The sequence below is a fragment of the Kryptolebias marmoratus genome, linkage group LG20 (genome assembly GCF_001649575.2).
Source record: "Kryptolebias marmoratus isolate JLee-2015 linkage group LG20, ASM164957v2, whole genome shotgun sequence".
Taxonomy (NCBI): Eukaryota; Metazoa; Chordata; class Actinopteri; order Cyprinodontiformes; family Rivulidae; genus Kryptolebias; species Kryptolebias marmoratus.
The window spans coordinates 22,210,449-22,225,926 of NC_051449.1; the positions used below are offsets into that span (position 1 = coordinate 22,210,449).

Here is a 15,478-nt window from a genome sequence, read left to right on the forward strand (position 1 = left end):
TTATTAATGTAGCGCAAAACAACCTGATCATGTAAGAAACATTCAAATTAAAGTCAGTGCTGCTTTTTACAGAGTAAAAACAAACAATCATTAGGAGCTTCTGATGGTTTGATACAGTTGAGGGGAAAATGCCTAAATAAATTTTTATTTATTTATTTATCTAACTCATGATTTCACTGCTTTTGTTTAAGAACATAAATGTCAGATATTCATGCCCTCAGGACACTGAATGGAAATATTTTTATTCAGGCTCCCCTCGGCTCAACAAGACAAAAATAAATCAAGTTTAACTGTAATTAAGGGAGAAAGTATTTGATTAGAAAAACTTTGGATTTATATCATTCTTTTAAACTTTCATTTAGTCATTGTGTCGAAACATAAGACTTTGCTGGAAGAGCAACTCCATCAGTCCCTGATTTAAAGGGACTTTGAGTCAAACTCTTCACTCATCATCACTTCTGTGTCAGCTGGAACACCGGAGAGCCAGCAGGCTGGGTTTTTTAATGGATACACGAAGATGGGAGACCTAATAGAAATAAAATAAACATCAGCTGCATTTATTTATAGTCCATCAATCTGCTGCTTGTTCTGGAGTTGGGTTATGACCCTGTCGTTTCCTCCACCAAGGAGGTTCTGTTCTCGGTTGTGTCCGTTTGTTTGTCTGTCTGTCAGCAAAGATCAGGTAAAAACTAAAGAACAGATTTGGAGGAAATTTTCAGGAAATGTTGGGATTGTCACAAAAAACAATGGATTAAATGTTGGTGCTGATCCAGATCACACTGGTTTTTAATCACGCTGTGAGGTTTGAGTTCTCTGAGTGCTTCCAGTTTATGGTTTTCAATGAAATGTTTGTTGTGCAGAATGTTACGGGCAGCGACTCACTACAAAAATGTTTCTAACCAGCGATCGGGGGAGCTCCTTTAGTGGACAAGCAATGACTTCCTTAAGTTTTTGTTTTTAATTAGAATAAAAGTTCTGGAGAAATTCTCATCCCAGATGCTTTATGAACGGCTCTGCTGTAGTCACTGGACAAAAAAACCAATCTGACATTCTCTGACGTCTCAAAAGGAACAGAAAAACATCGTCAGGGGATTTTTTTTCCAAAATATAGCATGAATGTCACCCTTACTTACAACTCATTTATCACTGAACTAGAAGTCTTCAGTTTCAAAAAATAAATCAATTCATGAGCTGATTTCGTGAAAATTGTTTATTTTTAAATTATTTGGAACAATTCAAACAAAGTAGAACCAGATTTTTCCTACAAAACAAATGCATTTATGTATACAGTATGAAAAGAGGCTAAAATTGCAAGAGTCAGTTACAACTTTCCACTTGGACATATATACATGGTATAGTATATACACTCAAATGAAATACTGTAAGTACAGTCTGCAAGCTGTTTATTTAAGCACTGGAATGTGTCCACGGTGTTCCTGTCAGAGTGCCTCCAGAAAGGCTGGTTGGACAAGAAGAAAAAAAAAAAACAAACAAAAAAAAACTGTTCAAATCCAAAACAAACTTAAGTACAGCAGAGAAACCTGGGCATGGAGCAGGAAGACTCTTGTTCACAGTTGGGGCAGTTTGTCGACGGGGGTGTCGAATTTGAAATCTGGAGGGAAAAGTTCTGCGGCTCGTGGATAGATGAGTCGGTACGACTGCCTGATGGTGACGTCTGCAACACCCGCGATATCTCCGATCTCTGCGGAAGAACAGGAGGAAAAAAGGGGAAATCTGTTAGATCTAAACCCTGAGGGATCAGTGCTTTTACCAACTGACCTAATTCCTTGTCCACAGTGTCCAACGGTGTTCTTTTTATGTGTCATTTCTAGGAAGGATTCTTTTACCCACACAGAGATGCAGAAAACAACCCAAAAGGTTGTAGTTACTATAACAAGCCTGCGTGTGGTGCTGTAACGCTGCCATAAAAATACAGCAGAAACAGGAAACAAGGCGGATAGAACAAACAAAGATAACACATCGGACAGGAACCAGACTGGAAACACTATACGAGGATGGCAAAAAAAACGACATCCTTTTAGTGGGCTGGAGACAAAGTGGAGCATCTTTGTGTCCCATTAAACTACAGGAACCCAGACATGCAGGACAGAGTCCTGTCCTAAATATGTCAACATAATGGACACGTCCAGGGAGGGACGGCTGGAGGGAAGAGCTCTCCTCACAGTGTTCAAACCTCATCAGGCAAAATTCTTAATTCACAAGTGTGTGTGTGTGTGTGTGTGTGTGTGTGTTTAAAATATTCTCATTTCCCACATTTTTAAACATATACTCGATGTATATTGTCATTATTTTTCTTTGGTTTCTGTTTAAGGATGTTACATACATCACATGAAGGTTTTACTCTGTTGAGAACCCAGCGTCTGCACCACAAACAGAATCAGTCACACTCAGCGTCGTAGGTCCGATTAGTGTGGGGACTGACGCCATTTTCTAAAGGCCGTCTTCACAGAAATATAAGGCTTGAATTTCGCAGTTTCACTCTGGAACCCAGTTTTGAAAAATACTACTCAACAGGTTCTAAACAATACAGGAACATGGAGGACGTTTACTCATCTGTTTGAGTTGGCAGCTGAATATTCTACCTTTTGCGTACCTATAAAGTTAAACTGCACTGGGTTTTTTTTTCCTACAGTATGAACTCAAGATGTAACTTTTATTTCTAAAAGTATCCCAGGCCTGATGTTTGTAGTAATCCATCGCAGTGAGGAGAGAGATGAGCTGAAAGGTAGAGTCTCAAACAAATCGACTGGACCTCGTCTGTTTGTGACGATGTTTCACTTCTCATCTAAAAAGAGCTTTCTCGATTCAAACTGCGTCAGATGCTGTTTCTGCAGCTGAACTCGCTGGCAGATTAGTTTCACTTCCCTCCCTCCTGAGGGTCGATAGGCTCTTTGTCCACCTGGTGTTTCAGTCACGTGCATGGATCATCAGTGATAGGCTGTTTGAATCTGAAGAGGACTGCTTTTTCCTGCCAGCTGGTTTCAGAACAGGTTAGAAGTCTCGCCACCTTCATGCTAACAAACAGATCATTGCTCTTGGTAAAATAAAATAAAAAAACACGTCATAACTTTTTCCACGTTGGCTTGTGTTGGTTTATGTCTTTCTAACCTTGCTGCTGTATGTTCAAATATTCATTTTAACATGTTTAGTTCTTCTATGCAGAAAGAACTAAGTAGGGAGAGTATCCAGGACAACATGGCAGCACCGATAAACCAGCTCCTGATGGCTTCAAGTCCCAACAAGAGAAAGCAGAATCATTTAGTTTATAATATATAAACACAGTGTTTGGAGTGAAACTGCGAAGGCAGCTTTCTAAAGCTGAAGCCTGAAACCTCCTCCTCTGTTTAAAGTTGGTTTGTTTTATTTGACGTGTGGCTTCCTTCACCCCCCTCTCAAACCATCTGTCTTCTCTGTCCAGACAAATGAACTTTAATGCCCTCAAAAGAGATATGTCTAAAACTAACGGCTGAAAAAAATTAGCTTGTGAATACAAGCAGCTGAAATGAGCTCCCACTACAGAGTGAGTGAATTGATGACTGGCTTCACCCTCAGGCACAGAGGGGAGCTCAGTTTTTAAAAAGTTGCTGCTCCTCTGTATCAAAAAGAGTTGAGAGGGGGGTTGGATGTCTTCTGGAGGCCTTCCAGGAAGGTGTTTGAGGCTGGAAGAGGACCTCAGGGCAGACCCACAATCTCTCAGCAGGCCTGGAAACACTTCCAATGAGGAGGAACCTCTGAGGATCTCTGCTGAAGCTGCTGCTGCCCTGTAACTGTAAAAATCAACTAAAGAAAATGGGATTTCCACCTAAAAGGTCCAACATTAGGAGTTAGACAGAAGAAAACATGGTTCCAGTGGGCTGAAGCATGGATTGAGGATGACTGGATGAAAGTGATGCTCAGTGATGAATCACCACCCTGCTCGGACAAGGAGATGATGCTGGAGCTTTAGATGTTCCACTGAAGTTTCAAGTGACATTTCCAGCTGATGATGTGGAGCAGGCAGGCAGCCATAGTGGACATTTTCTCACTTCATCAATTCAAAGTAGGCTTGGTGATGATGAAGTTATTTTTTAGGATGATGCTTCATCTCGTCACAGGGCAAAAAAAAGGTTCAAGCTCATTTTTTTCAGCCAGGAAACACATATCAAACTCATTGACACGTCCAGCAATAAGTCAAGATCACAATCCTGATATAAAATTTAGGCAAACAAAGACTAGCAACCCTTAAGAGGGAGGGGAGTGAGATTAATCTGCAGGTGATTGAGCAGCTCATGCAGTCTTAGTGTAGTGTAAGGGTATCTGATTGGATGGACTATCAGGATGAATGTTAAAGTTCTGATTGCTCAGGCTCAGGTCAACAGAGCAGCGGTGCTGTCACTCACCTTTCTGGGTCTTCTTCTCTGCAGAGGCCTGCGAGGCCATGTAGATGGCTGCTGCAGCCACGGAGATGGGGCTCCTGCCGGGCACCAGGTCCAGCTCCACGGCCTTCCTCGCGATGAAAGTGGCAGCCATTTGCACCTGTTTGGGTAAGCCGAGGTTGGAGCAGAAGCGGGACATGAAGTCCCCCGTCGTGATGAGGTCCACGCTGGTCTCCAGCGCCTTCAGGATCAGCTTGAAGCACCGACCAATCTCTTTCTTGGAGATCCTGGAGACGGCACAGATCTCTGGAGGAGAGGGATAAAAACAGGTCTGCTGTCTCTTCTGCCAGAATCTCAAACCTCCACCTGAATGTTGCACAGGTGCATCAATCACTTCACCACTGTGACATTTCTGAGACTGAATCTGTTTAATGAGTCATGTCAGTGTTAAACTCTCAGGATCCCTTTACATTTTCCATTTTGAAATTCGAGACTTTTCCAAACTCTAATTTTCAGATTTCTCTGTTGATTTTTTAAACCATTTTTTAACACCAACGTGCAGCAATGTGTAAACAGCCGTTATGTCTCTTGGCTGTCCTGGGAACACCTTGAAATCCTCCTGGAAGAGCTGGAAGAGGTGGCTGTGGAGAGAGATGTCTGGGCCTCTCTGCTCCAGCTGCTGCCCCCACGATCCCACTCCAGCAGCAGAGACTAGTAAATAACCTATTTATAAAGGCATAATAAACCCTTTATGAAGGTACCTTAATAGTAAAGTCATTCCTTTTCATTTGCCCTTCAACCACTTTTTAACTCAATTAATTGATCTTCATCTTTATCGTAAACGTTTTCTGTCTCCAAAATACTGCCCATGTCATGTTATACATTATGTCTATGATGTTTATATATATTTAATGTGGAAAATACTTAATTTGTTTAAGATTTTTTTTATCTTTTATGAAATACAATGAGGACAAGAGTCTGAAAACAAAAATGTTTTCCCAAACTTAACCAGACCTGGAAAAAACTGAACCAAAATTGGAGACTTTCCCAGACGTTTGAAGGCTCAGCAGGAAGTCAAACATTTATCTGACCTTTAAAGGTTCTGGGTACACCTTCCTGTCTGCAGGCGATGTAGAGACAGGCTGAAGCGATGGCATCATTGGCTCGTCCCTTCAGACTCTTCTGTTCATAAACCTGCTTGAACAAGTTGTTTGTTCTGTCCTGAAGAAAAAAAAAAACAGAAATTCAAAAGTCAGAAATTTACTAGCAGATAAACTTTACATCAAGTCATTCTTATGACAAAAGATGAACTATACAAGCTAACACTGAACTTTATCCCTTTAGAGCAGGGGTGTCAGACTCTCCTGGGAGTTTCAGGTTTTTCTGCTCCAACACACCTGATTCAAATGGTTTAATCACCTCCTCACCAAATCATCAAGTTCTCCAGGAGCACAGCAACAAGTCATCCATTTACACCAGGTGTTTTAAAGCAAGAACATCTAAAACATGCAGGAGAGCGACCCCAGAGGAATGGAGTTTGACACCCCAAAATTAGAGGCTGTTTTCTCGTCAATTGAGGGTCCTTCTATAAAAACGAATGTTGTTTACAAACACAATTAGCTAAAATTTAACAACCAAACAATTATTCTGACGTTGCACAGTTTTAACAAAAGAATATCTTTGACCACAGTCCGCTTCTTAGCTGACAACAATATTGATTATTAAATGCCTGATGTTTTATTTGTTCTCTAAAGATGAAATTTCCAGGTTTCAAGTCAGAAAAATGAGCAGGAAAATCAGAGTTTTGACTCAGCCAGTCAGATTTCCCACCGACCCCAACCTTAAAATCTAAAATGGCCGCCTCACACATGAAAAGCAGTGACAGCTGAATGAACTTTTATCTGACTTCTGTCAGTTTGTTTCTCATTTTAATCAGTCACACATATTTACTGTACTACCTCTATGAGGACACATGTTACTTCAGTGTTTGAATGAATAAAAACTGAGTCAGTTTAATATAGCTAATAATTGTTAGCCTGGTTCCTAAGAACAACTCTTAGCAGGTTTTAAAAGTTGCAACTAAAGTCAGTGTCTCACTAAGCTACACTAAACAGAGTTCAAGAGAGAGTTTCTAAAATGTCTGGAAACATTTGTGGGTTTTTCTTTATATTCTTGCACAAGCAGCAGGGCTGCATATCTGGATTTAAGGCACATAAAAAATATATATTGCAAGACAAATGTTGTCCTTAAATAGTCACCACGTTATCGCAGGCATCTGGACGCCTTCTCAGTTTAGTTTCTGTATATCTAGAGTACTACAGCTATATTTTTGGTGAATTACCACATTGTTTTTTTTTGGCTGCTGTTTGATAACATGCATATTTGTAACTTAACACTGTATACATCGTTTGCAATTCCAAAATAAAAAATCTACTGAAGTGTTTGTGAAAAAACAAATCTCCTGTAGACGTTCAGCCTCAGTGCAGAGCTTCCCCTCAGGAGGTTTCTTTAGCATTAGGCTACCATTAGACAGGTGGAACGCATTTTCTCTGACTCCTGCAGTTGGTGCGTAAAGACACACGAGCCACAGAGGTGTATTACAATAAATGCTGTGGGTCGAGGTGAGTAGGATATGAGCAGAGGTGGGCAACAAAATATTCTGCACGGCATAGAATTCGGTTTTGCAAGCTTTGTGCAAAACGTGGCCGCCCAGTTTACTGGTGGCTTGGACACAAACACTCTGACTCCAACTGAAGCTTCAACTATTTTCTCACAGTTTTCTCTCCATTTTGACCTGCCAACTCATCTCCAACAGTTGCAGCGCAGCGAGGCATCGGCTTGAATCGTGGTTAAGTTGGGTCATTCCAGATCTGAGTCAGAGGTAAATGCAACGCAGCATCCTGCAACCTCAAGGTGTGTTTTGACCCTTTTGCCTTTCCATACATCCATCTCTCATTCTCCACTGCTGCTGTGGATCACTGGGGGCCCAAAACCCTTCCACACAACTGATTAGGTCTACAACCATTCCTACATTGTGTTCATTTGTCTATCTGCTGACAAAATATCTGCTCAACCACAGAACAAAAAGGCAGCAAGTGATACTTATTCCTTTAAGAACTGCTACTTTCACTGTAGAGTGCTTTAGACAGTATCTTCCTTGACTCATTTTGTGTCGTGGCAGTAAACAAAACCAAAAATACACACCTTCTCCTAGACGAACATATTTGTGTTTATTTTAGTTTGTCTGTAGGCAGTTGTTAGTTCTTAGCACAGCTCCAGGTCTGAACTTACTACAATGTTCCTCGGCAGGTTGATGCGATCGGCCATGGTGCTGATCTCTTTGAAGGCGTTCAGCATGGCCCGGTCAGAGCTGCTCATGGTCCGCCGGTTCTGATACTTGGAGTTACCAAATTCATCAAAACTGGCAGCCCCCGTTCCCTGGAGAGAAAACATCAAACACTGATCAGAAAATACGAGAAATCACAATGACTTTGCTGCTTCAGAAAGCAGGAAGCTCAGACTCTTTCAGCATCATCACCATTCAGACCACAACTCAACTCTGTATCTGACAGAAAAAATACCTTTCATTTTCTTTACTGAGACAAGAAAAACATCCAAAACATTTAAAAATGAACAGTTCAGCAGGTTGTGTGTAAAATTCAAAAATAATTAATTTTATGCATCATAAACAGCTTTTTAATCAACCTGAGTTTGGAGAGGACTGACGAGCTAACAGCTATCACCAAAGTGGACTGCTCCAGTCTTTAAAAGGTTCACACAGGTTCAGACCATACTGGTGAGCTAATAATGGCTTGACTGAGCAGACTCACTGCTAAAATCTTTTTTCTTAGTTGTTTAAATAGAATTCAATAAATATTTGAAAGCAGCAGCAGCTAGCTGTAGCATTTAGGGCAGCACACGGTCACTTCTGGCAGGAAGTTGATAATGTTTTTTGCAAAAAATAACCATGTAATGTGAAATTGACAGTGATGTAAAAGTTTATGTAATAACATTTGTGTGATTTAAAGACTGCAGCTGTTTTAAAACAGCATCAGTCTGCTTTGGTCTTAGCTGCATTCAGACTAGCTGTTAGCTCATCAGAATTAAACTATTTCTCCAAACTGAGGTCATTTAAATAGCAATCAAACAGGTGAGAAATATTTGTTATACTTTTACACAGAAACCTTCTTGAAGGAGGCTGACTTATCTCTTTAAAGTGCTATAAATTAGAAATACTTGAATGTGTTTTCTGTATCTAACAGCTGACAGAGTGACGCTGAGATGCTGACTTCTAACTGCGGACAGAGGTTTCTCACCCTGCTGATCATGGTGGTCAGGTCTCCTCCATTGAGCAGTGGGTTCTGAGCGTCTCCCACTCTGGAGGGATCTTTAAGAGCTTTCTCGTTAGAAAACGTCCTCCACTCTGAGCCCACATCGATTACACGGTCGCCTGAGGAAACAGTTCAAACACTGGGTTTAAATCAGTCTGAGCAACAAAATACAGAATCAGTTTCTAAAATAATCACAGTAGTAAGTTTTAAACAGATTTATCTGAGCAGTTATTGTACCGACAGTCATACCTGCTTTGTTCATTTTATCTCTTTCCTTCTAAAACAAACTTTGAGTGAGGAAATGATTTCAACAGTGGCTTTACAGCAAGTCCTCTTCATGTACAACCAATAAACACATGAAACTGGTGTGATGTCCCTGAGTGTCACATTACATCCCACTGGAATAATTATCAGAGGATGATGGAAGATTCAGAACCATTCCCCTCAAATAAACATCTTCAGGCTTACAGTTTTCAGATATTGTACTGATTATTTATTCATGTTTTGATTTTTTTCTAAGAACTGTAGATTTTCAAAGTGAGTTGGACTCCTTTTAAATATATATCTTTAATTTCAATTTTATTTTATTCTTGTCACAAATACTTGCAACATTGTGAGGTTCCATATCAGAGAATGTTGTGTTCTGTAAATAAATGGGGAAGAAATGTAGATTTTCATACAGTTAAGTCATGTTAGAGTTCATCTCCACCTCTTTTACATAAACTGAGATTCTAATGTCTCTTCAGTCATCAAACTGCATCAAATCAGGGATGTAGAAGGAAAATAAAAGGGTGTGACAACAGCAGAGAAACAGTCTTATTAAGGCCATTAACTCCTCTTATTTGGATCTTCTGTATGGATTTACATATTAAAGTTGATATCTTAATCCTGCCTTTTTTGTCGTCCACAATCATGAAGAAGCAAAGTGACATTCATCTCCTTAGAGGCTTGTTGAAGCTGTGGAAGCAGGAACTTAAGCTTGCATCAGAAAGCAGCTGATGTCTCCCATCTGACCCGCTCTGTGCTGAGGGGGCTCATTAGAGGGGAACTGTTCCCTGAAGTCTTACAGTCTGCATCACATAATTATTGCTACTCATACTGTAATATGCACATTTATCTTTTAATAACCTAAATTATAAAACCTTTCCACTGTAAGTATAACCACTAACACATAGAAAACATGCTCACAATATTAGTAAACTTTTCTGAGTAATGAACATCATCTTAAAAAAGAAAAGGTGTTGCGTTTTTAAAGATTTTTCAGTGTTACTCTCATCCTGATGGGATTCCTGCTGGTGTGACTGACGGCTGTGGACATCTGTTATGGTGAGTAACCATGGCAATGGGGGACCTGTTTACATCCAGGAGCAGCTGATCAAGGCGTAACAGATGGAACGCCAAACTATTAAAATTATTTCTTAATCGTCACAAAAAACTGTGAGATCCCTGACATATATAACGGATGAGGCTGAGGTGCTGAAGAAGACACAGCAGTTTTATGTGTTTCACCGACACGACTGCAGGAATAAATTCAGGACTCCAACACCTTTACGGGCTTCAGACCGAAGCTACGAACCGATGGCGTCTGCAGTCAGCTCTCCTGTTTCCACCGCAAGGAGGACACAAACAGGAGGGAGTTCCTGCCCCCTGCCTTGAATAATAAGTCCTTATAAAGCTCTAAATGTTCTCATTTTGATTCTGTTTTCTTTTATAACCCATCATTGTTACACTGTATTAAGCTGCAGTATAAATTTCATTTGAGGACTAATCAAATAAAACTTGATTTAATCTTCAAAATGCATCAATGGTTCCTTCATGAGTATCCAAGTCAGGCCTTTCTCCGAACCATCACAGACATCGGCTTTTACACCTTTCACTGATAACAGCCTGGATGGTTTTCTCATCGTTGGCACGCAGAACCAGACAACAGATTTTTCTCAAAGGCAGCAGAAATGTGGACCCATCTCACCACAGAACACATAACTGTCTTTCTATTCAGAGAACTTTTAGTTTACAGCTTCCTCCTCTCTCCTAACACCCCATCAAACCTTTTTTTGAGAGTGTTGAGTGTGTGGTATTAAATTAGATTCTTTTTCTTTCCAAAATAAATTAAGCTGATCAGAAAAGACTGAAAACCTTTTGTTTTACTCTCGTTATTAAAAGTTCAATCAAATAAATAAAAGCTTTTGTAACTTTTTTTTACAAAACTTTCATGCTTTTTTTTCTCGTGGAAATATTATTATCCTTTAGGTCATAGGTCTTTAATTAAAGCTCAGAAAGGTCTGCCGAAAGAAATGTTTCTCAAGCAAAGATCCAGAATCGTTATTAAGATACATGCAACTGTAAAATATACTTATATGTATTATAAAACTAATCTGTACCTGCAGAGGCTTTGTATTCATTATCTGACTGTGAAATAAGAGGAAAAAAAATGAAACAAAACTCTTGTTTTTGTCAAAGTAAACTATATTTTAACATACCTTTCAAAAATTCCAATACTTTGTTTTACTTTTAAATTCTAATTTTATTTCACTAAAAGATAAAAAACAGGAGTCAAATCATTTTATGTCATGCACTCTTTAAGATCCTTAAAGGCTTTAAATGTTGACTAAAAAGATGTCATTTAAAAAAGACAGAGAAATAAATAATATTAATAAAAACAGGTTTCCAGGTGAGTTGATGGACAGTCAGTGACTGTCACCGGGGTGGGCAACGCTGGTCCTCGAGTGTCACTCTCCTGCATATTTTACTTGTTTCTCTGCTCCAACACACCTGATTGGAATCAATGGGTGATTAACAGGCTTCTGCAGAACATGAAGAGGTGATTCAGCCACTGAATCAGGTGTGTTGGAGCAGGGAAACAAGTAACACATGCAGGATAGTGGCCCTCGTGGACCAGGATTGGCCACCCCTGGACTATCAGGACTTGATCATCTGTCAGACTGGGTTTGGGTGCTCTCAGTTCAGATTTTAGCTGGTTTGAATTTTGCAGTAACGCTTTACTTTGCAGACTTATTTATCACCGCTGTCTCTGTACATTTGAGACAAACAGGAATTAAACCCTCCACAGAAAGAATGAACATACAGGAGTCCATCCAGTCTGGATTAATGGTTCAGTACTAGTGGGAAAAGGGAATTTCCGAGTTCCTAGTTGTAGATTTTAATGTAACCCTAACCCCTAAGTGGGACACCCCACTCAGAAAGTGGGAGCAACTCTGACTACCCCCAGTTAGGATTTCAATACTTGTAACTTTAGTAGGTAAACTGTTACTTTTACTGTTAATATTTGTTCTTTAAGTTGTTTTTCACATTTAATCACTCGTACAGCTGGAATTTTTTAATATGTATATAGCAAGTATTGAAACCGCAAGTATTGTTCCGTCAGTGGAGTGCATATCTGTTTATTATGATTTCATATTCAGAAACTGTGAGAAAAATAAAGGCTTTGCTGTGGGCGTCCATCTTGTTTCTAACTCTCACCGAGCGGGACAACTGGAACGCAGTAAAGTGGGAAATTATGTCACTCCAACTTCCCAGTTCTGGTGTAAATAGAACACACCAAAAAAACTCTAGTTTCTTTGCAGATCTTCTCTTTTAGCAACAGCTGATTTTCTTCACTCAGGTGTTTTTTCAGCCTCTTACCCGCACGCAGGAAATGAAGGCTACTGTAATGTCTATACAAGCGGTATGTCAATGTCCCCGTCATTGAGGGTCTTGAGTAGTGAATGTTTTTAGTTTTCCAGATGACTGTTTTATTTGACTGAAATTGAACAGGGGATAAAAATGCATGTTCTTCAGTGTTAATATAGTTTGATTTCAAGAACTAAAAACACGACAGACTCTCAAACAGACTGCGCACTCCCACAGCTCCCGTTGGTGTTTAGCTGTACAGACATGTTTGCGTGTTTCAAATCTACTGAAACTAAGTTTAGAGAAAGTTTTCCACAAGGGATTAAGTCTTATATTACATCTTCGCTGATATAGATTTGGAGAGAGAATATATTTCTCTTACTGCAGTGATAATTCGCTGTATGAGGCGGCGCAAAGTGACATATCCTGATGATCAGAGGGAGCTAATTTATCTGCCACCAGTCACAATGGTGGAGCCAGAGGGTGGCCACCATAGATTAATCTTTGGTCACCCCAATCATTTGAGAAAACTATGCTTTCTAGTTTCTTATTTTGCTTAAAAGTATAGTAGTTTCCTAAAATAAATGGGTGGCTGATTTACACGCACATCATATATATATATATATATATATATATATATATGAATGAAATGGTGGCTATCTTGGCTTTTTAATGGCAACCTTACTTACAAATAGCTGCATCCACACACCAAAATGGAAGTCAGTACGATGCTTATTTTTCCCCAAGTTATCCACCTCACACGGTAACGAACAAATGGACAGAGGGTATTTTTAAGTCCCCTCTTTGTGTTGCGATGGGGGAAAAGAAAAAAGTGAGAAAAAGTGCGCAAGTCAAATTAACAACTAATCTGGGTCCAGAAAGGACTACATGTGAGTCTGGACTGCAGTCTACCATTTGAGGACCCCTATTCTAAACATTTATTTAAAGTAAAAAGCTTCCTACAAAATAAAATCAAACAAACTATCTGTCCCTAACACTATCACTTTAAAAGGTTTGTTTTATAAATGAAAGTAGCATATTTACTATTGTGAATTCAACTTAGTGAAAAATTGAAACGCTGTTGTGTGCTGTAACCATGGAAACAAGCCACATGTTTTTATGTGTAACATAGCAGTCTTTCAGTTCTCAAACTGCAGCGTGATGCATGACCTGTCCGTGACACCATCACAGAGTTCAGCTGGGTGAAGTCAACTCCACACATACAGGGAACTAAACTATACGCAACTATTTATAAATGTGAAGAATTTCTTATCTCACCTACGACAAGGCCACATTCAGGACAAATCATGTCCCCTGCTCTGTAGTCCTCCACCAGAATGGCATCAGGGTGGTTGGGACACTGAACCTTAGGCAGGGCCAATGCTTCTCCGCTGCAAAGCAAACAGTGAGATCATTTAATGAGATAAAAGTAATAAAAACAGGCAAAGCCTAAACTAGCAAAAGTGAGTCAGTCTTCCTTTTATTGGTAGAACCTGGCTCTGGAAGTGTCAATATGTAGATACCAAGACGTAAATATAGTATCGAAAATCAGACCTGACCGGAAGTCAAATCTCTGTTCATGCCACAGAACTAGCAGAAAACGGGTATCAGGAGAACATACAGAGATGAAGGACATTTTAATCACAGGTTCCCGCAAGAAAAGACGAAGAAAGTTGGTTACCCAACTAAACTCAGTCTCTTAACCAAAGTCTACGAACATTCAAAAAGCTACAGCTGTAAATATCCAAATATTTACAAATGTTCAGACCCACAGCTACTCAAAAAAAATGAGACAGCTGGTGCCAGTCGGACTGCAAGTTAATGCACAAGTCCAACTTTTGTTTTACTATTATTTCACGCAAAGAGCGTAAATAGCGACAAAACAACACAAACCTACGCTGCGACGCACAAAGCTCCAACACTGCAGCAGCAACACAAACAGCGACTTCTAGTAGCATCTCCGAAATAGCGAGCTAACTAGCTGTCACCAAGCACCGGACATTTAACGGTACACAGGGCGAGGTGCTTCACCGGCAGCCCGTTGTTTTTATCTCATGAGGTGAAGGATAATAAATATTTTACGACACAACATTCTCTAACCCATTAATGGAGAACAAAGAGGCTTTATAGTTCGCTAAAGTGGTTACGCACCGGCTCGTCGACGCCATGTTCAGCCTTCACTCTTTAGTCAAAGAAGCAATTGAGTACGACACCCCTATATATAAACTCTTCTGATCACGTGACCGGTTGTCGGGGAAACTACGGGCACTCAAAGAGATCAAACTAAAGTATTTTCAGAAGGAGGAAAAGCAAAGCAAAAAATACAAGGCAGTGGTGCCGATGTTGAAATAAAGTTCCACCAATTGATTAAAACAACAGTGAGTAAATATTTTAAGAAATGTCTTTTTAAAATTTCTCTAGGGTTGTGAACTATTTCACGTACTTTTTTTGTTAGTTTCACAGCTGTATTTAAATCAGAATTTTCTGGACTCACTGTAATTAATGTACGCTAAAGGAAATAAATTAAACTTAAATAAGTTCATTATCACCTGTTGCAAAAAGGAGAGAGGCCGATGGTAATGTTTTTACCCGTGTTTGTTTATCTGCTGGTCTGTTAGCAAAATATCTCATAAATTACTGGAGAGATTGTAAAGAAACTTTCAGGAAAAAAATCATTGGATGAACATCTACATCTGATTAACTTTAAGAGTCAAGCCGATTCAAGATGGCCGCCACAGCCAACTGACCTTGGAAACAACAAATATAGCTATATTTAAGTCAATTTTGCAAGTATTCTGCTAAAATTCGTAACTAAGAAAAACTCTAAGTGCTTCTCATTGTGCAAGATTGTCTGTTAGCAAAATATCCTATGAATCACTGCGCAAATTTTAATGAAGCTTTCAGAAATGAAGATATACATATACAACTGATTTTCTTATAGAGTCAGTCTAATTCAAGATGGCTGTCACAGCTAATCAACTTTGGCCAACACAAAATGGCTTTCTTTCAATAAGTTTTACAGACACTGAGCTAAAATTTGATGTGGCAGTAGCTGAGAGTCATTCACAACACATTCCCTGAGCTGAAATATTTTGTGATACTGCATGAGACTGAACATAACGTTATCCTCAAGGTTTTAGC

General features: G+C 39.6%; 1 protein-coding gene across 1 annotated transcript; it reads right to left on the minus strand.

The window, feature by feature from the left end:
• Nucleotides 1-1,192: 1,192 nt before the first annotated feature.
• Nucleotides 1,193-14,587, minus strand: gtf2b (general transcription factor IIB). Its single transcript, XM_017430730.2, has 7 exons — nt 14,489-14,587; nt 13,616-13,728; nt 8,693-8,826; nt 7,668-7,814; nt 5,468-5,597; nt 4,401-4,682; nt 1,193-1,702 (listed from the first exon to the last, which is right to left on the minus strand). The coding sequence occupies exons 1-7, from the start codon at nt 14,503-14,505 to the stop codon at nt 1,569-1,571; spliced, it is 957 nt and encodes a 318-aa protein (XP_017286219.1). The 5' UTR covers nt 14,506-14,587; the 3' UTR covers nt 1,193-1,568.
• Nucleotides 14,588-15,478: the final 891 nt, after the last annotated feature.